Genomic DNA, 26,126 nt, shown 5'->3' on the forward strand with positions numbered 1-26,126 from the left:
TCAGTCAGTAGAGCATGTGACTCTTGATCTCAGGGTCATGAGTTCAAACCCCACACTGGGCATAGTGATTACTTAAAAAAGTATTTAAAAAAATTTTTTTAATGTTTATTTATTTTTGAGAGAGACAGAGACAGAAAGACAGAGAGAGAGTAGGGGAAGGGCAGAGAGACAAAGAGACACAGAATCTGAAGCAGTTTCCGGGCTCTGAGCTGTTAGCACAGAGCCCGATGTGGGGCTCAAACTCGTAAACCGTGAGATCATGACCTGAGCTGACTTAACCGGCTGAGCCACCCAGGTGCCCCTGAAAAAAATTTGACTTTAAGGTTTTCCTAAAGAGGGCAGAGGAGAAAAGAGTGTTGTGATTACAAACACTAGAGTCTTAATACAGGATTTGGACAAATAACATCACGCCAGGGCAGCACGTTGTGCTCCAGTCAATTCAAGGCAGCCCCTTAAACATCAGAGTAAAGCGTTTTCCTCAGAAGGGAAGAGCCCCCAAACACTTCATTGTAAGCCTTTATTTACGTGTAGATTTATTAACTCCTGGCTATTTTGAGATGTGAATCTCTTTGCTACCCAACTGGTCACTGGCCAGACACACCCTTTCTGTCACCCAGAATCAGCCTCTGCTTCCTGACAAAGCTAAGTATTTGTCACCACAGCGTGAAGTCCTCCGGGCTTCATTTCTGGCATAAAACACAATATTAATTTTATAGACAACTAGACAAAGCCCCAGGGGTAACTAGGGCCACTCGTTATAACCAAAACTCCTGGTAAAACTAGCTGCTTCTTTGCTGCCCAGGAATGTTGAATAATTGAGGAAAGCCTAAATATCATTTACAACCCTGGGAAACCCTAGCCACAGGCGATATGGAGAAGGGTTCATGCCTACATCCAGCCGACTCTCCAGCAACACAGGGGTTAGGGAGGCCCACCCCTCCTAAAGACATGAAAATCTGTGTGCAACTTTCGACTCCCCACAAAGTTGTGACCTCCCAAATGCTTCACTGCTAATAGCCTGCTGAGGACAGGAGGCTTACTGATAACATCAACAGTAGATTAACACATATTTTGTATGTGATAGGTATTATATACTGTACTCTTACAATAAGAGAGCTAGAGGAGAGAAACGTTATTAAGATAATGGTAAGAGGGGCGCCTGGGTGGCTGGGTCGGTTAAGTGGCCGACTTCAGCTCAGGTCATGATCTCGCGGTCCGTGAGTTCAAGCCCTGCATCGGGCTCTGTGCTGACAGCTCAGAGCCTGGAGCCTGTTTCAAATTCTGTGTCTCCCTCTCTCTCTGACCCTCCCCCGTTCATGCTGTCTCTCCCTGTCTCATAAATAAATCAACGTTAAAAAAAATTGTTTTTTAAAATAAAAAGAAAAAAAAAAGAAAATCGTAAGAGAAAATACACTTACAGGAGGATTGCATTGTAAAAGATCCACAGAGAAGAGGACCCACGCAGCCTAAACCTGTGTTGTTCAGGAATTGACAGTACACAGAAAACCAAGGTCTCTACCGTTTGCTTGCCTGGCTTTTGAATCTCAGTGCAAACTTCACTGTTTAGGGGCACCTCGGGGGCTCAGTTGGTTGAGCTGCCAACTTCGGATCCGGTCATGATCTCAAGGTTCCTGAGTTCGAGCCCGGCATTGGGCTCACTGCTGTCAGCACAGAGACCGCTTCAGGTCCTCGGTCTCCCTGTCTCTGTCCCTCCCCAGTGCTCTCTCTCTGTCTCTTCGTCTCAAAAATAAATAAATATTAAAAAAAAAAAAACAAAATCAATCGCACTGTTTGTGGCAGAGTGGTAGGAGACCGTAAGCACGGGTTACCCTTGCATGTGTAAGCTGGCACTCACCGAGAGGAATTCCGTGAGCTCTTGCTGCAGGAGCATTTTCAGTTCCCCCTTGTTGAGCTTGAATCTGTCCCCTTCCTTGCAGGAGTACTGGTGGAAGATTCTAATCATGATGTTCATGGCAATCTCCAGCTGAGTGGGCATGTTAACCTGATCACTTCCAGGGACTGGCCACCACACTCGGGGGGAAAAAACACTTGTTCAAAAGAAGCAGATGGGGAAGCATCAACCCATGCATGAGAACAGAATGCTGCCTCCCCCAATCCTCCCGCCCCACGGGGGACGCTCGCTAGGCCATAATGCTCTTCAGTTAAAGCGTCTGTGCATCTGGGGCAGGCTGCGAGGAGACCTGTGCAGGTGAGTTTTCTCCTCCCCAATCTCCACTCCCCCCAACGCTAGCAGTTCCAGTGGGTTCACAAGTTAGCAATCAGACACAAATTCGGTCGATATTAAAACACAGATTTAAAAAAAATAAATCAAACGTAGATTAAAAATAAATAGAAGATGAAGAAAATACCCAATTCCGTACCTGTTCCCCCAGGGCACAACTCGGCAACAGGTGTTTATCATTAAACTCTAGTCTTTAAATCCGGGTTCCACCTAGGCACGCCTGTTCCCCAGAAGACAAAAATTACCAGCAAGGAGAGGTTCAAATGGAAGGGCCTCTCGGTCTGTTTTTAATCGTCAGAAGGAACAGGTGTGCTCTGTTGCCCCGAGGGCCCTCAAGGTAGGGCCTGTGCCCAGTGAGCGTTAGATGAGAAGGCCAATGAGAGGCAAAGAGGAAGCCTTCAGTACCCTCCCTGTGGAGAATATGGGTAAAACTCACATTCAGGTGCTAGGAAGTTGGTGCCCGGGAAGAGCTTTAAAAATAGAGGAGAGGGGCGCCTGGGTGGCTCAGTCGGTTAAGCGGCCGACTTCGGCTCAGGTCATGATCTCGCGGTCCGTGAGTTCAAGCCCCGCGTCAGGCTCTGTGCTGACAGCTCAGAGCCTGGAGCCTGTTTCAGATTCTGTGTCTCCCTCTCTCTGACCCTCCCCCGTTCATGCTCTGTCTCTCTCTGTCTCAAAAATAAATAAATGTTAAAAAAAAAATTAAAAAAAAAATAGAGGAGAAAAGAAGAAACACTGGTTCAAACCTGTAGACTCCTTAGCAGGGCCAAGAGCAAGGTCAAGGGAATAAACAGAGCAGACTAGTTAAACGAATCCAATGGATGCTTGTATAGCTGTAAAAAAAAAGGAGAGAGAGAGAATGAGGAAGCTCTCCATAAGCCAAGTTAGAAGGGAACAAAGCAATCCCAGCTGTGTAACAAAAGAAAAAAACCCCACAAATTACACAAATATATATGCATATATACTGGCATTTGCCCAAGGAGTCACTGAAAAGATGTATAAGAAATAGAAGTGGTAGCTATAAGGAGTTAGGGGAAAGAGGGTGGGACAGAGTGGCTGGGAATAAGAGTTCTTATTTATACATTTTCAGCTGATCTAACTTTTTCAGTTATAAGATTGTATTACCGAGTCAAAGGACTGAAACCGAAAAAAATCCCAGGAGTGCCTGGGTGGTTGAATCAGTTAAGCAACTGATTCTTGATTTCCGCTCAGGTCATGATCTCAAGGTGTGTGAGACTGAGCCCCAAGTGGGTTCTGCCCTGAGCACGGTGCCTGCGGTGCCTGCTTCATAACCTCTCTCTCTGCTCCTCCCCTGCTCTCGCTCGCTTTCAAGGAAGCAAAGAAGGAAAGAGAAAGAACAAAAGCCCAGAGCAGCTGTGTCTGTAAGAAACCACGTGAGGCAGGATTCCAAGTCAGAAAACTCAGAGAAAAAAGAAAAACTAAAGCCAGAAATTGGCTACTGTGCTTTTAAACACTGCCTGTCTTCTCAAGACTGAAATTAAATTATATAAAAAGCAGTATTTATATTTCCTTTCAACAAGCCTGTTGGGACGGAGCCTCTGCCAGCCCATCCCCCTCCCTCTTACCACCCACACACTCCACTGAAACCTCCCTGGAGCTCCCCCGGGGATGTTCTCGCTAAATAGATACCTAAAGTCCAATTTTCAAAAATATTTTTAAACTAGTGTTTTATTATTAAAAGAATGTCACATGTGCTAAAATCATAATATTTTCAATACTCAAGAGTATGAAATAAAAGTAAATTTCTCTCTCCACCATTCCCCACTCTTGTCCCTCTCCATTAACACTTTCCTGGGTGAGGGGTGCCTGGGTGGCTGACTTGGTTAAGTGTCTGACTTCGGATCAGGTCATGATCTCACGGTTTGTGGGTTCAACCCCGTGTTGGGCTCTGGGCTGACAGCTCAGAGCCTGGAGCCTGCTTCGGATTCTGTGTGTATGTCTTTTTCTCTCTGCCCCTCTCCTGCTCGTGCTCTGTCTCCCTCTCTCTTTCTGTCTCTCAAAAATAAACATTAAAAAAAATTTAAAAAAAAGAAAAAAGCAAGTACTTAAGCACATAATATATCACTTGTATTAGTTATACTATGGCATTATTATTATATATTATTATATATTATGTTATATTATATTGTTATAATAACTGATACAAATTACTTGACAACACTCAGGTGAGAATCATTTCTTACAATGTTCTTGTGTAGGAAGACCCAAAATAAAAAAGCTGCCAATGTTTTCTGAATTCTATGTATGCAACACAACCCCAATAAAAATAACAAGATTTGCACCAAGGGCAAGGTTTATCTGTCACGTTTACACAGGGCCTGGTGTAACCAAAATGCCTGATAAATATTTGAATATATGTAGGTACATTCATCCAGTGGAATAATATGAAACTTTAGTGAAGATTGGGATAGATCCATGTAGTGATATAAAAGGATTTCCAGGGGCACCTGGGTGACTCAGTTGGTTAAGTGTCTGCTTCACCTCAGGTCATGCTCTCACAGCTTGTGGGTTCAAGCCCCACATCAGGCTCTGCGCTGACAGCTCAGAGCCTGGAGCCTGCTTTGGATTCTGTGTCTCCCTCTCTCTGCCCCTCCCCCGATCATGCTGTGTCTCTCTCTGTCTCTCTCTCTCTCTGAAAAATAAACATTAAAAAAAATTTAAAAAAGATTTCTAAGATACGTTAAGTGAAAAAAACAAGGCGTACCACATATTGAGACTATCATGTACATTTATTTGTAAGGGTACATATATAATATGTATCTTATATAAATTGTGTGTGTGTGTGTGTGTATATATATATATATATATATATTTTTTTTTTTTTTCCTTTAAGGATAATAGCAAGCAGCTGACACATACATAGCACTTACTATGTGGCAGGCACATATTTGAACTCATGTAATACTTTCTGTTAAGTAGGTACTACGTTATCCCATTTATACAGATGGGGAAACAGACTGTGGTAACTAACTACCCCAGGATCACACAGCTTGTGGCAGAGGTGAGAGCTGAAGCAAGGGGGTCTGCGCTTCTCAGCATCATGATCCTGCCTCTCCCCCCAAGGAAAGCATTTTTTTTGTTTGTTTGTTTTTAATGTTTATTTATTTTTGAGAGAGAGAGTGAGCAAGAGAGAGCGAGAGCACAAGCTGGGGAGGGGCAGATAGAGAGGGAGACACAGAATCCCAAGCAGGCTCAAGGCTCCCGGATGTTACTGCAGAGCCGGATGCGGGGCTTGAACACACAAACTGAAAGATCATGACCTGAGCTGAAGTCGGATGCTTAACCGACTGAGCCACCCATGTGCCACTTCTGTCACTATTTTTAAATACCAGTTGATCTCGCCCATTTCTCTCCATTCTTCCCCACCTTGGGACTTCATAATTTTGATCTCTATTACCAAAACAGAGGTAGCTTCCTTTCTGTTCTCCATTCCCATTTCCATTCTGCTGTCAGACCAGTTTAGCAAAAGCACAAATCACGGCCCTCACCCCTGTGCGGTCAAAAGTCCCACCTTGCCTAAAAACTGACCAAAATGCTGTGCTCTCATTCTTCCTTGCCTTGGCACATTCTGGAAAGCTCATTGTGTCTATTCTTTGAAGCTTAGTTCAAATATCTCCTCTTGGAAGTTTTCCAGCGCTTTCCCAACTTTGAACCTCCCACCTTGGGTAGATGCCCACCTGTCTTCTTATCCACTGGAGCATCTCTTTATCGTTTTTATCATTTCATTTAGCACACATTCCTGTAATCACTTTTTTTCTGAGCCTGCTCATATAGTCTCCACTCTACGGACCATGAATGAGTCCTTTGATGGCAGATTTGATATCTGGTTCATCTCTGAAATGTTAGCACCAATTCCAACAATAGGAGGGAAATGCTCAGAAATCTTTGCTGGTGGATGGATTAATGAGCAAAGGACCCATAGTGAGAAACTAAGATCTTCAAAGATTTCAACCTTGTCTAGTTTAATTGTCTAAAGATTTGATTGCCTTTACTTCATATAAAAAACTTTTGTTTCATCAAAGGGAGAGACAGAAAATAGTCATTTCAAATAATATAAGCAGTTTGAATTTGGAATTAAATACTTTCAGATTAAGTTGCTAAAGTTAATAAATGCACTAAGTCTTACAGAGCACGTATGTCTCAGCAGTAGTATATTTAAATCATATTCAACCACAAATGAATTTACTTGGAGAATTCAGATGGCAGGCAAAACTGTTAATAGAATATATATGTAAAATTGTCATGCTATAATCTGATTCGAGAGATGAGAATGTGACCTCCGTCTTCTTTGCTCTTGGGATTTAGAAACAAGGTGGTTTCTACTTGGTTTCTGCTTGGTTTTAGCAGACCTAGATATTTCTTTTGGTACATGCTGCCCCTTAGCGTCAGGCTGTAGGACTGCATCTGGAAACACTCTCATTCCCAGAATGCGCTTGAAATTGTGTAAGACTCTTGGCCCTTCAGCGGGCTTATCTGTGATGTAAGCCAGCCTCAACCTCCACCCTCCAGGAGCCTTTCAGAAACAAAGATAATGTCAAAAGGACTCGGTCAGGCTAGGAACGCAAATTTACAAGTGACATGAAATCCCAGGGTAGGCAAGGAAGACACATCTGTTTAAGTCCCTTTACATATTCTATTCATTATTACAGTTTTACTTTTCAATCTCTGGCATGAGTCATAACTCTTAGGACTAAAAGGTATAATTGTGCATCCAAGATGGTGTGCAAAGAATGAGAAAAATGGAAATTTCAGATCTGGGGGAGTTTATAAGTAAGGGCTATTTTGGAGGAAAAAAGTACAAACCCACAGGTAGGAGGCAAAAAGAGGAGAGTTGGTTTAAGTGGGGCCATGGCCCAGGAGTCTAAAAGAAAGGAAATATGTGAAAAAAATAGGCCATCATATTAACTGGGACACCACCCAGCCCCCCAGGCTGCTGAACCTGCCACAAAATCCCAGGAGGCTCTGCCTCTGGGGCCAAGGCCAGAGTTATGCAGGAGGCCAAACTGCCTCCTTGCAAAGTTTCCAGTTTTGTCCTTTAAAAAAAATTTTTTTTAAATATTTATTTATTTTTAAGAAAGAGCAAAAGACAGAGTGTGAGCTGGGGGGGGTGCCAGGGGGGGTGAGGAGTAGGGCACGGAGGGAGACACAGAATCCGAGGCAGGTTGCAGGCTCCAAGCTGTCAGCACAGAGCCTGACGCCGGGCTCGAGCCGACGAACCGTGAGATCATGACCTGAACTGAAGTTGAACACTTAACCGACTGAGCCACCCAGGCGCCCCTTGTCTTTTTATTTAACCTGATTCAAATGGTCTGACGTTTTCATAGCTATGACATGGATGAAATCTATGATTACATGCGTGTGGGAGGGAGGGATTACAAGGCAGCATGAGGAAACTTTTGGGGGTGATGGATATGGTCATTGTCTTGATCGTGGTGATGATGTACACATGTCAGAATTTATCCAAATATACCTTTTAAATGTGTGCTTTAGGGGCGCCTGGGTGGCTCAGTCGGTTGGGCGGCCGACTTCGGCTCAGGTCATGATCTCGCGGTCCGTGAGTTCGAGCCCCGCGTCGGGCTCTGTGCTGACAGCTCAGAGCCTGGAGCCTGTTTCAGATTCTGTGTCTCCCTCTCTCTGACCCTCCCCCGTTCATGCTCTGTCTCTCTCTGTCTCAAAAATAAATAAATGTTAAAAAAAAATTTTTTTTAAATAAATATGCGCTTTATTATGTGCTCCATTATAACTCAATAAAGCTAGTCAAAGAAACTTTCCCAGAATCACATAACTAGATTACAGCATGCTGACGTTCAAACCCATGTGTGTCTGACAAAAATAAAGAAATACATAAAATTATGCAGCCATTTAAAATTAGAATTAGAAAGACTGAAGAAAAAAAACAGAAAAAAGAAAAAAAAAGAAAAACTACAGAAATGCAAAAATATTTTTCCCAGCACAATAAATGACAGTAGCAAAATAACCATATGTGTGCATCATGGAAAAAATCTGCATACATGTAGAAGAGAAGGAAAATACAAATAGTTTTAATAGTTATCTAATAGAATTATGGATGATTTTTAAAAGTTTCAATGCTGCTGTTAAATTGTATTTTCAGTTAAATATCAATTATAATTGTATAATATCTAAAATTATAATCTATCTCCATATTAGGCAATGTCTTTTAAGGTGCAATGTTGAATTTTAATACTTAGTATATAAAATTCTAGGTTCAAAATGATTATGTCATTTGTTTATATATGCAAGAGAAAAGATAAAGGAACTATGCAAAAATGTTAATAGGAGTTTTTGAAGGAGGTTTTTCCTTTTTTCTACATGTGTTATTCTTGGTTTTGGTAATTTTAAATCTTCAGTAATAGCTCTTTTTACTTTTATAACTAAAAAAATGAAATGGAGTGTTTTAAAAATCATGGAGTTGACAAAGCATTTGAACCACCTAAATATAGATTTTTGGCTGTACTATCCACTGACTTTCCTCAGGCACTTTCGAGTTTGCAAAGCTCTTTTTACACACACTATTAAGCAGCAAATATTTTCCCAGTGCTAGATAGAGTCCGTGAGAAATTACATAATTCAGGACAAATGCTCAAATATTACTGAAAAATACATTATTAAATACCAAACCAACCATAAGGTACATAAATGGGCCTCCTTCTTCATGAGAGGAAAAGGACAACCTCCAATTAATGCCCTTGAACTCCTTTTCCTTTGACAAAGTTTTTTATTCCAAAGTTGGTTTAAGGATCAGCATGTGGGTTCACTGTGGAGGGTGGGGGGGCTGTCCTGTTTCTCATTCTTCTGAAAACAATTAGGACAATGACGTGAAGGGCAGGGGTCCCTTGAGGAACCAGGAACCGTAAGGAGAGCTGTGACTGCACATTTCTCCTCACCCTTGTGGTCCAAAACAAACAAACAAACAACAACCCAGAAACAAAACAGGCTTAGGAGACTGGCCACACATTTCTGCCAGGAAAGTCTGTCTCTGCTCCAGGAACTGCAGAAAGATTCTTCCCTTTTCTTTCCCTTTAAGGCTCTCTCCTACATCCCTGAGTTCAAGGTGTATCATATCTGCTGAATAGCTGAATTCAAGATATGTCATCTTGCCCTCTACCTGAAGACTAAAGCTAACAGTAAAAAAGAAGAGGAATTCTAGGAGCAGCTGGCTGGCTCAGTCAGGGGAATATATGACCCTTGACTGCGACGTTGTGAGTTCAAGCCCCACACTGGGTGTAGAGATTACTTAAAAATAACATCTCCCTTTTTCTGTTACAAGTCAAACACCTATTTCCCCAGATGAAATGAGAAGATTTTTACAATTCGCTTCAAAATAATTCAGCGGCTGGGAGGTAGGTGGTTTGGTGGGAAGTGGGTAGAGAAGACATTGAACCAGACTGGCCATGAGTCCATTTTAACCGGTGAAGCTGGGAGCTGGGTACATGGCAGTTCTTTAGTCTACTTTTTTAGTCTCTATGTTTGAAACTTTCCTTAATAAAAAGTGTGCATATACGTATATACACCTACATAATCCCCACCTTTGTCAGCATGAGAAAAAAAGTTAATACTGCAATTATTTCACCAGAGAAGTGACTTAATGGCGCTGAATATATGGAGGATTACTGATAGAGAAGCTGTGACTTTTTGTCACTGTTGCACACAGATAAAGAACAGCTTAAACATAGTGAAGGGAACAAGAATCTTCCCAACAATGAAGGCTGTTAAACACTGAAATAATTACTAGGAGAAGATAGCTAAGGAAATTCTTTCACGGCAAATAGAGATTAAAACAGAGTTCTTTACATGACGGGTAAGCAAAATATTAACGCTTGTTGGTTGCCCAAATTTATTCTGGGGCCAAAGGAAGTGGGTGAATCTTGATGTGAACCTTAGCCAGTCACAACGACTAGACTGGAAAAAAAAAAGCAGGTAGAATAGAACGCGTTTGGACAAGTGGCATGCATCTATTCCACAGGTCTGAACCTCAGCTTGTTTATTGTCTAGCTATTAGGAAGCCCAACAATTACACTTCCAATGTCAGCCAAAACCACAGTCCTTGTCTGCCAGGATGCTGAAACAAGGTCCCACTGGTAGCCAGTCTTCACAATGGCACCAAAATGATTTTCGTCTCCTGTATTCACCCCTTGGTGTTCGTCCCCTCCCACACTGAGCATCACTGATCCGTGTTACCAGTAGAATATTGTGTGTGACTTGAAAGACTAGGGAGTAAAAGGGGTGCCTGGGTGACTCAGTTTGACTCCTGATTTTTGCTCAGGTCATGATCCCAGGGTGGTGAGATTGAGCCCCATGTTAGGCTCCGTGCTGAACTTGGAGATCATGGAGTCTGCTTGAGATTCTCTCTCTCTCTCTCTCTCTCTCTCTCTCTCTCTCTCTCCCTCTGCTCCTTCCCCCTACCTCGAGCACTGCGCTCATACTCAAAGGCACTCTCTTTTTCTCTCTCTCTCTCAAAAAAAAAAAAAAAAAAAAAAAAAAAAAAAAAAAAAAAAAAGCTTAGGGCATAAAAGACATTGTGACTTCTGCTTTGCTTCCTCTTAGATCACATGCTCTGGGGAAGTCAGTTACCACGTTGTGAGGACACCCAACAAGCCCCATGCAGAGAGATCCATGTGGCAAAGAACAGAGGCCTTCAGCTAACAAGCAGCACCAACCTGCCAGGCATGTGATGAGACTCCTTAAAAGGGGATCCTCCAGCCACAGTCAAGCCTTCACATGACCACAGGACGACATTTTAGGAAACCCCAAGCCACAACTGCAGCTACATAGCTCCCAAATTCCTGTCCATAGGAACTACATGAGATAATACATATTTAAAGCAAAATTTTGGGTAAATCGTTATGAAACAATAGACATCTATATAGCTTGTTGGTTAAAAGTTTAGTCTTTTTTTTAAACGTTTATTTATTTTTGAGAGAGAGTGAGAATGGGGCAGGGGCAGAGAGAGAGGGGACGGAGGGTCTGAAGCAGGCTCCGTGCTGAAAGCAGACAGTCCGATGTGGGGCTTGAACTCACTAACATTGAGATCATGACCTGAGCCTAAGTCAGCCACCTAACTGACTGAGCCACCCAGGCGCCCCCAAAATTTTAGTCTTTTTTACATGACTCTTCAGAAAAATGGTGCAATGTAAATAAACATGTGCCTTCTATTGTAAGTTCTCAGAAATACACACGTAAGAAAGGAAATTCTCCTATGTGGTCTCAGAATGGACAAACTCTTACAGGAGGGGGCACTGTTTCCCATTTTCCACAGCACCTTTCTCCACAAAGCAGAAGTGAAGATTTAGGGGGAGTAACAATGCTGCAAGTGACCTCCTTGAATAGCTGAGTTGAGTTACTACAGGGCTTTTAAAAAATTAACAGTTTAACCGAAAGCCGAAATTAACAGTTAATCAGAAAACAGTTTCTGATACTGAAAACATCACCTCGGATCACAAAGCAGCACGGCTTTCTCACTCCTCAGCATCATCCAAGCAATGTCTGCTTAATAAAATTTCTCTGATTTCCAAAGTTCACTCAAGTGCATTAGTACTTATTTCTCCGTTGTCGGTTTTTGTGATCCACAACCCAGAACTCCAAAAGCTTCCTAGCAGCCCCTCCCCAGCTTCCCACAGTGAGAAGCTGAGAGAGCAAGGCCCATCCCAGAGTCTCCAGGGAGAAAGGTTTCTCCCTCCATTCTAGCCTCCTCCAATAAATGGCAACCCTAAAAGTTTTCTGTTTCTGAAATTTGTTCAGTAGCGTAAGCTCATCTTTTTTATTCTCTGCCACAAATGAGGTTAGAGTTCCTGGTATAGACACAGCATGTATAGGGGCTGCAAGTAGCAGGGACCGTAAAGTCAAACAGGGCAGTGAATGGCCTCTGGTGCTTATCAGCCACAGAGGGAGGAGTTCTCTCATCCAGCCAATTCTGCCATGTGGTTTTGGACATCATTCTTAGAAGAATCACCTCAAGCATTGTTTACTTACAGCTTTCACGAGAGTTTAAAAATTTTTTTTAAGTTTATTTATTTATTGGGGTGAGGGGCAGGGGCAGAGAGAGAAGGGGAGAGAGAGAGAGAGAATCCCAAGCAGGCTCTGCACTGTCAGCATTGAGCCCAATGTGGGGCTCAAACTCACGAACCGTGAGATCGTGACCTGAGCCAAAACCAAGAATCAGATGTTTAACCGACTGAGCCACCCAGATGCCCCTTGCAAGAGTTTTGAGAGCCAGTCATGTTTATTTCAATGTAATCCTTTTCTGTTTCAGCAGCTACTCTCAACTTCCATGCCATTAAGAACCCTGAGTGGTTTGCCCCATTCAAGACAGACTCTGCTAAACCGATAAAATCTCCATAGAGCCCTGCCCTTGATCCAGAAAGCAGCAGACTCTCCGAAAAGAATAGGCCTGATAGACTGGATTTGCCAGTTTCAGGTTAAGTTACAAACTTAGGCAAAGCTGCAGAGCCTAATTATGGTTGCACCTTTCTAGACCACTAGATTCCCTGGAGTTTGGTGTTTGCCTCCATGTGACTAAGACTCCTCACTTTCCAGCAGAGATGGATGGGGTCCAGGGCGTGAAGATCCTGCATCATTTTTTGGGGGGGAGGAGGGACTTTAATACATATGCCTCCAAAAGACCTGGACTCCAACAAAGCTATTTGCTCATTTTCAGCAAGCAAACTCCTCCTTTTCCCAGCAGCTCAGAAATAGATTGGTGGTGGTAAAAGTTGCTCAGATATCCTAATCTTAGTCAACTCTGAGCTCCCAAGTTCATATAATAATGATATATCTCTCCTACCTTGATTTGGTTCTCAATACATGGACACCATACACTTTAATGTTTATTTTTCTTTAGCCAAAGCAAACCATCTGGTTACAATTGAAAAATTTTTTAGATTTTTTATATTCTATATATCCACCAAGTTGAGACATTTCTCTTTACAGCCTATAGCCTTAGCAGATTCATTTCCTATGTATCATCCCTGTAAAGGAATAGGAGTTGAAAAACTCCCATACTTACTCACTTATAAACATATAGTTTTTTGGTTTTTTTTTTTTTAATTTTTTTTTTTACATTTATTTATTTTTGAGAGACAGAGTGAGACAAAGTGAGAGCGGGGGAGGGGCAGAGAGAGAGGGAGACACAGGATCGGAAGCAGGCTCCAGGCTCTGAGCTGTCAGCACAGAGCCCAACGCGGGGCTCGAACCCACAGACCGTGAGATCATGACCTGAGCCGAAGTCGGACGCTCAACTGACTGAGCCACCCAGGCGCCCCTATAAACATATAGTTTTGAAATAAAAGTTTAGAGGTTACTTGTGAAGAATTTATGTTTTTAGACTTGGGAATGACTAGCCTCCACCCTGGTTATCATTGCCCTACGATGATAACACAGTGGATCTCAGAGGAATCAGCCATTTCCCCTCACCTTATTCTTGGCCTGATGTTCCCTAAGCCAATCTGTGCCATGATTTGACTGGCAAGAGAAGATGGCTGAAGACTGAGAAGGAACGAAAGACCCTTGGAAATCCCTGGAGTTTCACATACTTTTGGAACTTCATTTCGATTGCTTCAAGAGAGAGGCTCCACCCTCTTTATACCTATCAAAAGATGACTGACAGATTGAAACCGGTCCTGGCTGTTCTGTCTTTTAGCAAGCAAAATCTTTATTGCTTCAAATTCTGGATAGATAGGAACTTTCATTAAACCCTTTTAAAAACTGGCTAAAGAAAATGGCAGGCAAAAACCAACAAAAGATGTTCCTAGGAGCTCATGAAGTTATATTTTATTATAAACAATTTTTATTTTTTCTAAAAACCTTAGGTAAGGAAGTTTCTTTGAGAGAAGAAACTAGGTTTGATTATTAAAAACAAGAATGGGATGGATCAAGAAAATTTTTATCTAATGAATCCATTTCAGAGAGAGGATGTATGGAACCCCAGATTTCATTTGAGATATGCAAGTCCTATATTGGTTGACTGTATTTGACACTGTTTCCCATTCCTGCCTTCTGAAGGCTTCTATTCTTTGTTTTTGTTTTGTTTTTTTTTTTTTTTAACATTTTTAATTTTTTTATTTTTGGGACAGAGAGAGACAGAGCATGAACGGGGGAGGGGCAGAGAGAGAGGGAGACACAGAATCGGAAACAGGCTCCAGGCTCCGAGCCATCAGCCCAGAGCCTGACGCGGGGCTCGAACTCACGGACCGCGAGATCGTGACCTGGCTGAAGTCGGACGCTTAACCGACTGCGCCACCCAGGCGCCCCATTCTATTCTTTGTTTCCATGATCTCTTACTATGAGGCTTTCCCTCCAACCTCTAACTCTTCTTCCTCTGTGTCCTTGCCTCTGAAGGAATCTTGCCTTCTAATGTCTGCCCTTTAAATGTGGGTATTCTCCAGTGCTCTATGTGGTCAACACAGGCAATTTTATCTACTATGATGGTTTCACCTTCAGGCTGTAAAATTCCAATTCCCAAGCCTACTTCCTCAACCCTGACCTGAGATCCCTGAGAATCGTATCAGTACTGTTTTACTTCCATTCACCTACAATACAGACCCACAACTTCCTGTGACATGCCAATGTTTTGCATAGCCTAGCTACTTGCCTATCACTTGTATACTTACACTCCGGGAGGAGAAATTAGATCATGAATTTTATTGCTCTTTCTTTGGACTTGAATTTGTTATAGGCTATACTAGTTAGAATGCATTTTGGGGCGCCTGGATGGCTCAGTCAGTTAAGCGTCCGACTTCAGCTCAGGTCATGATTTCAAGGTTCGTGGGTTCCTTCCCTGCATCGGGCTCTGCTGAATGCTTGCTCAGAGCCTGGAGCCTGCTTCGGATTCTGTGTCTCCTCTCTCTGCCCCTCCCCTGCTCATGCTCTCACTCTGTCTCTCAAAAATAAGTAAATGTAATAAAAACAATTTTTTTTAAAGTCATCTCTATGCCTAACACGGGGCTTAAACTCATGACCCTGAGATCAAGAGTCTCACGCTCCACCTATTGAACTACCCAGGTGCCCCATCATCCTCAAAAATCTTAAGAGGAATTATTAGCCCTGGTTTACAGCTCTTTAAGCTGAGGCACAGAGGGGTTACATAGCTTTCCCAAAGTCGCTGCAGCAATGAAGTGAGGATTTGAACCCAGGGCATCTGGTTCCAGAAGTACTTAATGTTTACCACACTAGGAGGCATACAGAGGGAAGGGAATCTATCTCCAGCAGTTTCTTGCCAGACTCAGGGCCTTCCCACTCTGTTTACTCAGAGATTTATGGGCTGTGAATCATAAATTACAGTTCTTCCTGCTTTCCCTCATAAGGAACATGCCTGCCCAGCCCTGAGTCTGGATTCGCACAGCCACAGAGGCTTCCTCAGACCTGTGCGATTCCCAGCCAGGGCTACTCACTGCCCCAGCTCTCTGAAGGAAGACTGCTCCCATCACCATCCCCTGAAACTTAGATAAGAGCATTCTCCTTACCTCATCTCTTCAGAATGCAGCTGGAAGATTAAAAAAAAAAAACAAAAACCAAGGTGGAAGATTCTTGTTTCTAAATCTAGTAGTTGGAGTGTGAGGGGGGAGGGCTTTGGGCCAGAGAGTAGGGGTTGAGGAGCACAAACAAGGGCAGGAAGCAGTTGCAGTTGCCATGGGGCTTCCTCTCTAAAAGGTGACCTTACCTTGGCTGCAAAAGAAACACACACACACACACACACACACACACACAGCCCATGAGCAGCCTGATGGTGGGTTCTGATAGGCCCCTTGTCCTGCAGGTAGTCTGTTCTGGCTCCTGTAACCATCCTGGTGTCCTGCTTAACTCTCACCTTGAAAACTCCAAAGTTCCTGGGTCACCTGGGTGGCTCAGCGGGTTAAGCATCCAACTTCAGCTCCAGTCATGACCTCACAGTTTGTGGGTTTGATCCTCGTGTCCGGCTCTCGGCTCTCAGCACAAAGCCCGCTTCGGATCCTCTGTCCCCCTCTCACTCTGCCCTGCTCACATTCTTTCTCAAAACTAAATAAAGATTAAGAAAAAAGTTTAAGCTCCAAAGTTTCCTGTTCCTGGCCAGGCTGAAGGAACCAGAAGCACTTTCAAGGTACAGCTTGGGCTCCCTAGATCTGCTCAAGAGATTTAACTTAATCTTCTGTCTTCTCAGACATGTCACGTCATGTCTTGCTCCTGTCTTGTCAGGTGCCAGTTTAATTCCTGTCCCAGGAAACCACAGCAGCCATGTGCACTCCTCCTCAGAGCAGCCAGCACTGGGAATGTTTAGACCATCAATGCTGGGTTTAAGATCTCTCTTGGCCTAGAGAACGACTATCAAAAGAAGAGAGAGGGGAAGGCACAGCTCAGGAAATGTCCAACACACAAAACACTATCTTGAAAAAAGCAACTCCAACGTAGGTTCTGAAGACTGGAACCTCTCTCTTTCTAAAATAACTATTCTACCCCACCCAAAAATGGAAATGAAGAGGATCTACCCTGTATCAGGGGACATCGAATGAATATCAAGTAGGTAATTTAAAAATGACACAAAAAGATATACACATGATTTATCACATGCTCTGACCCAGGTCTATAAGCATCCCTCTACACATGCTGAAACTCACACTCAGGATCTTGCCTTGAATAACCAACCAAACTCAACATCCCTGATACGATGAGCTACTACGGCAGCTAATATGGAGGCCTGAGCTATGGCTGTGGCTGGGGAGGCTACAGATACGGCTGCTGCCACCCGTGGTGCTATGGAGGATATGGATTCTCTGGCTTCTACTGAAATTCTGCCGCAAGTGCCCAATATCTGAGGCCATAACAGGGTTATCCAAATCTGACTACAGTAATCAAACCAGGGGCGCCTAGATGGCTCAGTCAGTTGAACGTCTGACTTCAGCTCAGGTCATGACCTCACGGTTCCTGAGTTCGAGCCCTGCGTCGGGCTCTGTGCTGACAGCTTGGAGCCTGGAGCCTGTTTTGGATTCTGTGTCTCCCCCCCTCTCTGCCCCCCCTCCCAAATAAATGAACATTAAATTTTTTTATATATAATAATCAAACCAAACAGTATCATTCAGGATCAAGCCAAGATCAAAAGCATTTTGCATCTAAGATTTTAGGAATATTTATCACTTTATAATGGTCTCCTTCATGTCTCTTGGTTTCCTTTACTTGTGCTTTTATAACTGAGATTTCTCTATTCCTTTTGCAATAAATTATCTTAAGTTAAAACAGCAGAAAAAGAAAGAAAGGAATGAAGGGAGGGAGAGGGAAGGAAGGGATGGAAAAGAAAGAGGGAAGGAAAGTTAAGAGGATCCAAACTGTAGAATCACAGAATGATAGGCATTCTAGGGAGATCAGAACCAATGTGTAGGAGCAAAAGGCACATGTGAAATGTCCACATTGCCAGTTAATGATGAATCCTGTTAGAGTAGAATTCCCAGGCACAGCCAGACAGATCCAGATGGTGGTCGGGGGTGAAGGGGGTCCTGTTCTCCGTTCTTCCCTGTCCTTAGAAGCATCCTGACATCACCATGAGAAAGCAAAGCCATACGAATTTTACTATTCTTAGCTGCTTCCCATTAAGTGCAAAATGAACAGATGTATAACCAGAGTTCTTGGTCAACAGAGCCTTTGAATCCTGTAGTATGCTTTTTAAATTGTCAATGGAGTACAGTTAACAAAGTCCAGAATGGGAAAAACTACAAACAACCTGTTTTCTTCAACAAGTACATTGCAAAGGGGAAAAAAGATAAATGGAGAGACTTAAAAGACATTAATCAATTGCAATGTGTGAGCTTCATTCGGATTCTGATTCTTTTTTAATTTTTTTTTTTTTTCAACATTTTTTATTTATTTTTGGGACAGAGAGAGACAGAGCATGAACGGGGGAGGGGCAGAGAGAGAGGGAGACACAGAATCGGAAACAGGCTCCAGGCTCCGAGCCATCGGCCCAGAGCCTGACGCGGGGCTCGAACTCACGGACCGCGAGATCGTGACCTGGCTGAAGTCGGACGCTTAACCGACTGCGCCACCCAGGCGCCCCTCTGATTCTTTTTTAACTAAAAAAAAAAAAAAAAAAGAAAGAAACCAATTAGAACATCTGAGACAAGTGGAAATTTGAACACTGACAGGATACTTGATATTACGAAATTGCTTTTTGTAAGGCACAATTTTTAAATTCCCTATTTTTTAGAGTACTGAAACATTTACAAGTGAAATAATACGATTTCTGGGATTTGCTTCAGAATAAATGAGATAAGGAGGTGGATAGAGTAGAATTTAACAATAAATACTGGTCATTAGGACTGAGTGATGGATACATGGAACTTCCTTTTACAATATACCATCTGTGAGGGAACAAAGTCCCCCATAATTAAGTTTTTAAAAAGTAAAATGAAAGGAAACAGAATTCTAGTTTTAATTAACAAAAACTATTATTGAAATAAATACCCTCATTTCCCTCCTTGCCTTTCAATTTTTTTATTTTTATTTTTATAATTTTTTTTTTTTTAAATCACAAATTCTGACAAAGCAGTCATATTTTTAACAAAATCTCCCATCTGCAAGTATCTTTGTTGGAGTGAAATTCTGCCACCAATAAGAAATAGACACAGCCCCCTCCAGGTGCCCAAGTGGCTTCTGAAAGAGCTCAACACAAGGCTTGGCTAAAACTACTTTCTCTGGATTAACTAATTAAGTCTACCCAGTGCTACACAGAAGCTATAATTAAACCCTTTTGTGTACTTAAGTCATTCACGCAGGCTACATGGTGAAACTGGGGTGAGGAACTTGGAACCCAGCCAAGATGTGGCAATTTTGAGAATTAATCCCTTCTCTGCAGGTGATGGTGAGCTGCCCAGGGCCCAGGGCTCAGACTTCAAGCTCTTAGGTACCAGCAGTAGTGACCACAGGCCTGTTCTCAAATTCTCCATAAAAGAATAATAGAGAACGTTCTAGAATAAATGACTTTCCAAATAGAACAGAAGTTTTCTGCAACCCACCCAGAAAAGTAATTTAGATGTCCTCTCAGAGATAATACAAACAGAAATGGGACCAAATTGCCCCAAGGCCAGAACCTTTCAAATGTCACTGCCTTATTGGTGAGAAGGAAGTGGAGAAAAAAATACCAAGTAAATACAGGAGTAAAGACAGTTCCTGCTCTCAGCACAGAGCCTGCTTCAGATCCTCTATCCCCCTCTCCCTCCGCCCCACTTGTGCACTCTCTTTCTCTCAAAAATAAATAAACATTAACAAAAAAATTAAAACTCCAAAGTTTCCTGTTCTTATCTAGGCTGAAGGACCCAGAAGCAGCTTCAAGGTACAGTTTGTTCTTGCCTGTCCTTAGAAGCATATTGACATCACTTCCAAGTTGTTCAGACTGACAAATATTTAAGACTGTGGAAACTCAGTGTTTACAGCAGTGTGGGCAAACAGACATGCACTGCTGACAGATATATACATTGGGGCAAAATCTCAAGAGGGCAATTTATCATGACCAAAATTATACATACCCCTGGGACACTTGGCTGCCTTAATTGGAGCAGTGTGAGACTCTTCATCTTGGGGTTATGGCTTTGAGCCCCATGTGGGGTGCAGAGATTTCTTAAATAAACCTTTAAAAATATTACGCATACTCTTTGACCAAGAACTTTAAAAAAAACACAAAACCAGAAATTATACTTCTAGTAATACGGTATATCCAAAGACACTCCTACCATCAACAGTTCCCGCTCAGGGCACCTGGCTGGCTCAGTTGGTAGAGCATGCATTTCTTGATCTCAGAGTTGTGAGTTCAAGCCCCACAATGGGTGTAGGGATTGCTTAAAAATAAAATCTTAAAAAAACCCCGCAGAAACCAAACAGTTCCCTGTCTACTGAATCACACTCATCAACATATTCTAAAGATAACAGAGGGGCACCTGGGTGGCTGAGTCACTTAAGCATCTGACTCTAGATTTTGCCTCAGGTCATGGTCTCCTGGTTTGTGAAATCAAGTCCTGTGTCAAGCTGTGCGCTGACAGTGCAGAGCCTGCTTGGGATTCTCTCTCTCCCTCTGCCCCTCTCCTGCTTGTGCTCTCTCAAAATAAATAAACTTAAAAAAAATAATAAAGATAATAGAATCCCTCTCATTGCTTGTCCTGCCCCACAATCCTCCACTCCCTTTCCCAATTAAACTTGCTATACCGGATCATCGGTCATTACCGTGTCCACTTCCTTCTCATTCTTTCTTAAACACACACAACTGTGGCTTCCTATCCCCACCATGTGGCTGAGACTGGTGATCTTGTCAAGGTCACCAATGTTCTCCATGTGGTAAGACCCACTGGGTCATTTCTCTGTTCTTATATCTCGACCTCTCAGTAATATTGCACATGGTTGACCACGTTCCTTCATATCCTTGGCTTCCTTTCGTTGGACTTTCTTCCTGCCCCAGTGGCCTGTCCTTCTCAGTCTCTCTCTCTTTTTAAAGTGTTTTCATTTATTTGGAGAGAGAGAGAGAGAGTATGCGTGGGAGGGGCAGGAAAGAAGTAGAGAGAGAATCCCAAGCAGGCTCTGTGCTGTCAGTGCAGAGCCTGATGCAGGTCTTGATCCCATGAACTGTGAGATTGTGACCTGAGCCAAAACGAAGAGTAGGATACTTAACCGACTGAGCCACCCAGGTGCCCCCCCTTCTCAGTCTCTTTAACAGATTCTTTTTTTTGCTCAAAAGGTAAGTTCCAGGGGTGCCTGGCCAGCTCAGTCAGTAAAGCATATGACTTTTGATCTCGAGATTGTGAGTTTGAGCCCCATGTTGGATGCAGAGATTACTTAAAAATAAAATCTTAAAAAAAAAAAAAAAAAAAGTGCCAAAGGCCTCTGACCTAGGCCTGCTTCTCTTCACCTATAGTCTCTCCCCCAGGGCATCTCACGAAGTCCTTTACTTTTAAAACACTAATGGGGGCACCTGGGTGGCTCAGTTGGCTAAGCATCTAACTTAGGCTCAGGTCAGGATCTCACAGTTAGCAAGTTTGAGTTCCCCATTGGGTGAGCTTGAGCCATGCTTCTCTCTCCCTCTCTTTCCCTCTCTCCCTCTGCCCCTCATTCACCTGCGCCCTCTCTCTCTCTCCCTCCCAATCAATCAATAAACAAACAAACAAATAGATAAATAATAAAAATGCTAGTGAGGGGCACCTAGATGGCTCATTGGGTTGAGCATCTGACTCTTGATTTCGGCTCAGGTCAGGATCTCACGGCTTGTGGGTTTGAGGCCAATGTTGGGCTCTGGGCTGACAGTGTGGAGGCTGCTTGGGCTTGTCTCTCTCTGTCCCTCCCCACCTCACATGCACTATAAATACATACATATATACATACATACATACATACATACATACATACATAAAATGAGCTTTGGGCATAGGCATAGAGTTTGCTTAAACTAAAGAAAAAATAAAAATGCTAATAATATGGCAAAGACTCACCATCCCTGATCAGTTAAAAAAAAAAAAGAATCCAGATTCAGATATCCAAATGTCCTACTCTAGTTTTTGGGGTTTTTTTCCTTTTCAACCGTTCTAAATGAATGTCTAACAGGCACCTCAAACTCAAGATGTCAAGGCCAAAAGAGAACTCTTGACTTTCAAGCTTCAAACTTGTTTACTCCTAATTATTTCACCATCATCCATTAAGAAAAAAATCTAGGCATGATCTTCAATTCCTCAATTCCTCTCTTCCTCACACATGTTGACTTAACAACTAAAACACAGTCCAGGGGCACCTGGGTGGCTCAGTCAGTTGAGTGACTAACTGTTGATTTCAGCTCAGGTCATGATCTCATGGTTTATGAGTTTGAGTCCCACGTCAGGATTTGGTCTGACATTGCAGAGGCAGCTTGGGATTCTCTCTCTCTCTCTCTCTCCCTCTCTCTTTCTCTCTCTGTCCCTCCCTGGCTCCCTCTCTCTCTCTCTCTCTCTCTCTCAAAATAAACTCAATCAATCAATCAATCAATGGCATTGCAGCTTCCCACTTGTCCTCTTGGGGCATATGAAGCCCTCCTTTGTGTTACGAGGTCACGCAAGCAGACCTGTGGAAAGGCACACATGAAGAGGAACGAGGCTTCCTGTCAACAGCAAGCACCAACTTGTGAGCTCTGTGAGGGAACCACACTGGAAGTGGATCCTCTAACCCCAGTCAAGCCTTCAGATGACTGCACCCTTATGAGATCTCAAGCCAGAACCTTCTGGCAAAACTGCTCCTGAATTCACGACCCACAGAAATTGTGAATGTTAGTAAATCTTTATTATTGTGTTAAATCACCAAGTTTTCAGGTAAGGTATTATGTATACATAGAACTAATACTCCTCTTTTACTTAAAAAAGCATATTGGTACACATGCTTATACATGCATAGAAAATATGTTAAAGGGTATGCAAAAGGAGTAACTCGGTTCTGACACGGTGTGTAGGGAGGGAATATGCTCACTTTTCACTATATGCTTTTATATTCTCAGGATTACTTAATAGAATAACATTACTTTTATAATTTTTAAAAATTTAGTTTTTGAAATGTTTAAGCAAAACACTGTTAAGAGGGATAAACCACAATGGTGGCCCTTTTCAAGCCTTCTCATCGTTCATGTTTTCCTTGACTTTGTCCTACTCTCAACATCTAATTTTGGAATAGGCTAAAATTCTTTAAATGCTTTCCAGTGGCCCAAATACTGGAGGATTGGTTTATTTTGTCTTTGTTTGTATTTTTTTACTTGTTTATTTACTTACTTATTTTGAGAGAACGCATGAGCACATGAGCAGGGAAGGGGCAGAAGGAGAGAGAGAAAGGGTCTTTAGCACCCTCTGTGCTAAGCACAGAAGCTGATACAGGGCTCAATCCCATGACCCTGGGATCATGACCTAAGCTAAAACCAAGAATCGGATGCTCAACCAACTGAAGTACCCAGGTGCCCGTTTTGTCTTTAGTATTAGTACCTTTCACTTAAACATCAACCACAAGAAGACTACTGCTAAGGTAGGAATCCTGATTTGATTATTTGCACTTAATAAGCAATAATGCTGCAATAACCATGTGTGGCATGATCAAATGAACCACTCACACTGCTGCTGGGTGCTGATGTCTTGCCTGGAGGTCACCATGGAGCCTGCAGTTTGGGCCACTGGTTTCTGCAGGAGGTGGCCCATAACTCCAGTTGGGCCTAATTTCTCAATAAAGATGGAGACTGGGAAATATTCCACAAAATGAGCAACTGGTGGAGGCAAGGGCAGCTCATACCCAAGCCAGCTCAGACTCTCCTTCAGTAAAGACGAGGTGTGGACTCAGTGACTCCAATTACCTCCATTTAGATAAGAAACCATCTCACTCAAGTCTTTCTGGCTTGAAAGAAAAAAAAAATGTGGGACTTGGGGCACCTGGGTGGGGCATGAGGTGTGGACTGAGTGACTCCAATTACTTCCATTTAGATAAGAACAACCATCTCAGTCAAGTATTTCTGGCTTGAAAGAAAAAAAAAAACATGTGGGACTTGGGGCACCTGGGTGGCTCAGTTGGTTGAGCATTGACTCTTGGTTTTGGCTCAGGTCATAATCTCATGGTTTGTGGGTTCGAGGCCTATCTCAGGCTCTGAGCTGGCAATAACACAGGGCAAAGCCTGCTTGGGATTCTCTTTTGCCCTCTCTCTGCCCCTCCCCATTTGCGTGAGTGCTCGCTCCCTCTCAAAATATATCATTTTTTTTTTTTTAACGTGGGACTTGATCTTTGTTTAGTTTCTTTTTTCAGAACTGGGCATGGGTGGATGTCACAGGCCTCTGACTAGGTGGAATCACTAACTTCTCTCTAAAGACTTCCGGGGGGGGGGGGGGGGGGCGCCTGGGTGGCTCAGTCGGTTGGGCGGCCGACTTCGGCTCAGGTCATGATCTTGCGGTCCGTGAGTTTAAGCCCCACGTCGGGCTCTGTGCTGACAGCTCAGAGCCTGGAGCCTGTTTCGGATTCTGTGTCTCCCTCTCTCTGACCCTCCCCCGTTCATGCTTTGTCTGTCTCTGTCTCAAAAAAATAAACGTTAAAAAAAAAAAAAAAAAGACATCCAGGGGTGCCTGGGTGGCTCAGTCGGTTAAGCGACTGACTTTGGCTCAGGTCATGATCTCACAGCTCATGAGTTTGAGCTCTGCATCCGGCTCTGTGCTAATAGCTGGGAGCCTGGAGCCTGCTTCAGATTCTGTCTCCATCTCTCTGCCCCTCCCCTGCTCACGCTCGGTCTCTTTCTCAAATACAAAATAAAACATTAAAAAAAAAAAAAAAAAATTAAAAGAAGCCATCCAAACTCTGTAGCACAGACCTGTAATTTTAATCGAGACTGAGGGCAGCAGTGACAAACTCTACCTTTGATTCTGTAACACAGCCCAATCCTCTCAAGGGCCTCCAATGAGTTCAAGTTCCAGGAAGCTGTAATCACTAAACTATGCATACTGATGAGATTATAGCCCCAGGATTTATGAAATCTTGATAACCAGGAAATTAGTTGGTCTGAAACTGCTGCTGCCAACTAAAGGGACACCAAGGACATAGCCACAGATCAACTCCCAGTAAGGCCATTCCTTCCGCATTACTGTCTGGCACAGTGGGACACAAATCCAAATTTGCTTACAAAGTAAGAAGGCCCTCTTAATTTGAATAGAGCCAGTGGAGTGCAAAATAGTCAAATTTGCAGGTAGTTTAAAAAATTCAGACCCCAATAAGAAAGTAAACACAGGAGCAGAGACAACCACAACCAGGGTGCTTCCAGGCTGGGGGCCGAGTTCCTCATTCCTGTCCAGTAAGGGGCAGAGTCAGGTAGCCCAGGGGCTTTGTCAGCTCTTCTCAAAAGCAAAAGAAATGTAATCATTCGAAAAGCTTTTGCTTCAGCAAACACACATTCTTAGGATTCTAGCTCTCAAGTCATTTCTTTAATGCTTTTTTTAAAGTTTCTTGGGGCACCTGGGTGGCTCAGTCGTTAAGCGTCTGACTTCAGCTCAGGTCACCATCTCGAGGTCCGTTGAGTTCGAGCCCCGCATCGGGCTCTGGGCTGATGGCTCAGAGCCTGGAGCCTGCTTCCGATTCTGTTGTCTCCCTCTCTCTCTGCCCCTCCCCCGTTCATGCTCTGTCTCTGTCTCAAAAATAAATAAAAACATTAAAAAAATAAAAAAAATTTTTTTTTAAGTGTCTTTATTTACTTTGAGGTGGGCAGAGGGACAGAGAGAAGTGGAGAAAGAATCCCAAGCAGGTTCCACCCTGTCAGTGCCAAGCACAACGCATCTCAATCTCCATGAGGTGACCTGAGCCAAAATCAAGAGTGAAACACTTAACCACCCTGGTGCCCTTTTCTACTTTTTAATGTACAAGGATGTGAAGAAACATGAACCAAAAACAACGATCCTCCTCTATAGGGCCCTGACCATATTGCAATCATCCATACATGGAATAACTACCTCGTCATTAAAAATAATAAAGAAGATGGGGCCCTGGGTGGCTCAGTTGGCTAGGCGTCCAATGATTTCAGCTTAGGTCCTGATCTCCTGGTTTGTGGGTTCGAGCCCAGCGTTGGGTTCTATGCTGACAATGCAGGGCATGCTTGCGATTCTCTGTCTCCCTCTCTCTCTCTGCCCCTCCTCTGCTCACGATCTCTTGCTCTCTTGAAAATGAATAAATTAAAAAAAAATTTTTTTAACATTTATTCATTTTTTTTTTAATTTTTTTTTCAACGTTTTTTATTTATTTTTGGGACAGAGAGAGACAGAGCATGAACGGGGGAGGGGCAGAGAGAGAGGGAGACACAGAATCGGAAACAGGCTCCAGGCTCCGAGCCATCAGCCCAGAGCCTGACGTGGGCCTCGAACTCACGGACCGCGAG

The 26,126-nt window shown here is 43.1% G+C and overlaps 1 protein-coding gene across 3 annotated transcripts in view; it reads right to left on the bottom strand.

Annotated features, from left to right (window-relative positions):
* The window catches only part of S100Z (S100 calcium binding protein Z), a 45,773-nt gene that overhangs the window by 1,470 nt on the left and 18,177 nt on the right, over window positions 1-26,126 (bottom strand). Inside the window, exons 1-3 of one of the 3 annotated variants that reach the window (XM_058729148.1) lie at window positions 16,083-17,217; window positions 2,986-3,072; window positions 1,856-2,462 (exon numbers count right to left, since the gene is read on the bottom strand). In XM_058729148.1, the coding sequence (XP_058585131.1) occupies window positions 1,856-1,996 (141 nt within the window). In that variant the 5' untranslated portion in view covers window positions 1,997-2,462; window positions 2,986-3,072; window positions 16,083-17,217. Of the gene's footprint in view, window positions 1-1,855; window positions 2,725-2,985; window positions 3,073-16,082; window positions 17,218-26,126 lie in introns of those variants that run through there. The other 2 variants (XM_058729156.1, XM_058729157.1) reach the window with 2 other exon arrangements.

Source organism: Neofelis nebulosa, chromosome 1 (genome assembly GCF_028018385.1).
Source record: "Neofelis nebulosa isolate mNeoNeb1 chromosome 1, mNeoNeb1.pri, whole genome shotgun sequence".
In the NCBI taxonomy this organism is placed as follows: Eukaryota; Metazoa; Chordata; class Mammalia; order Carnivora; family Felidae; genus Neofelis; species Neofelis nebulosa.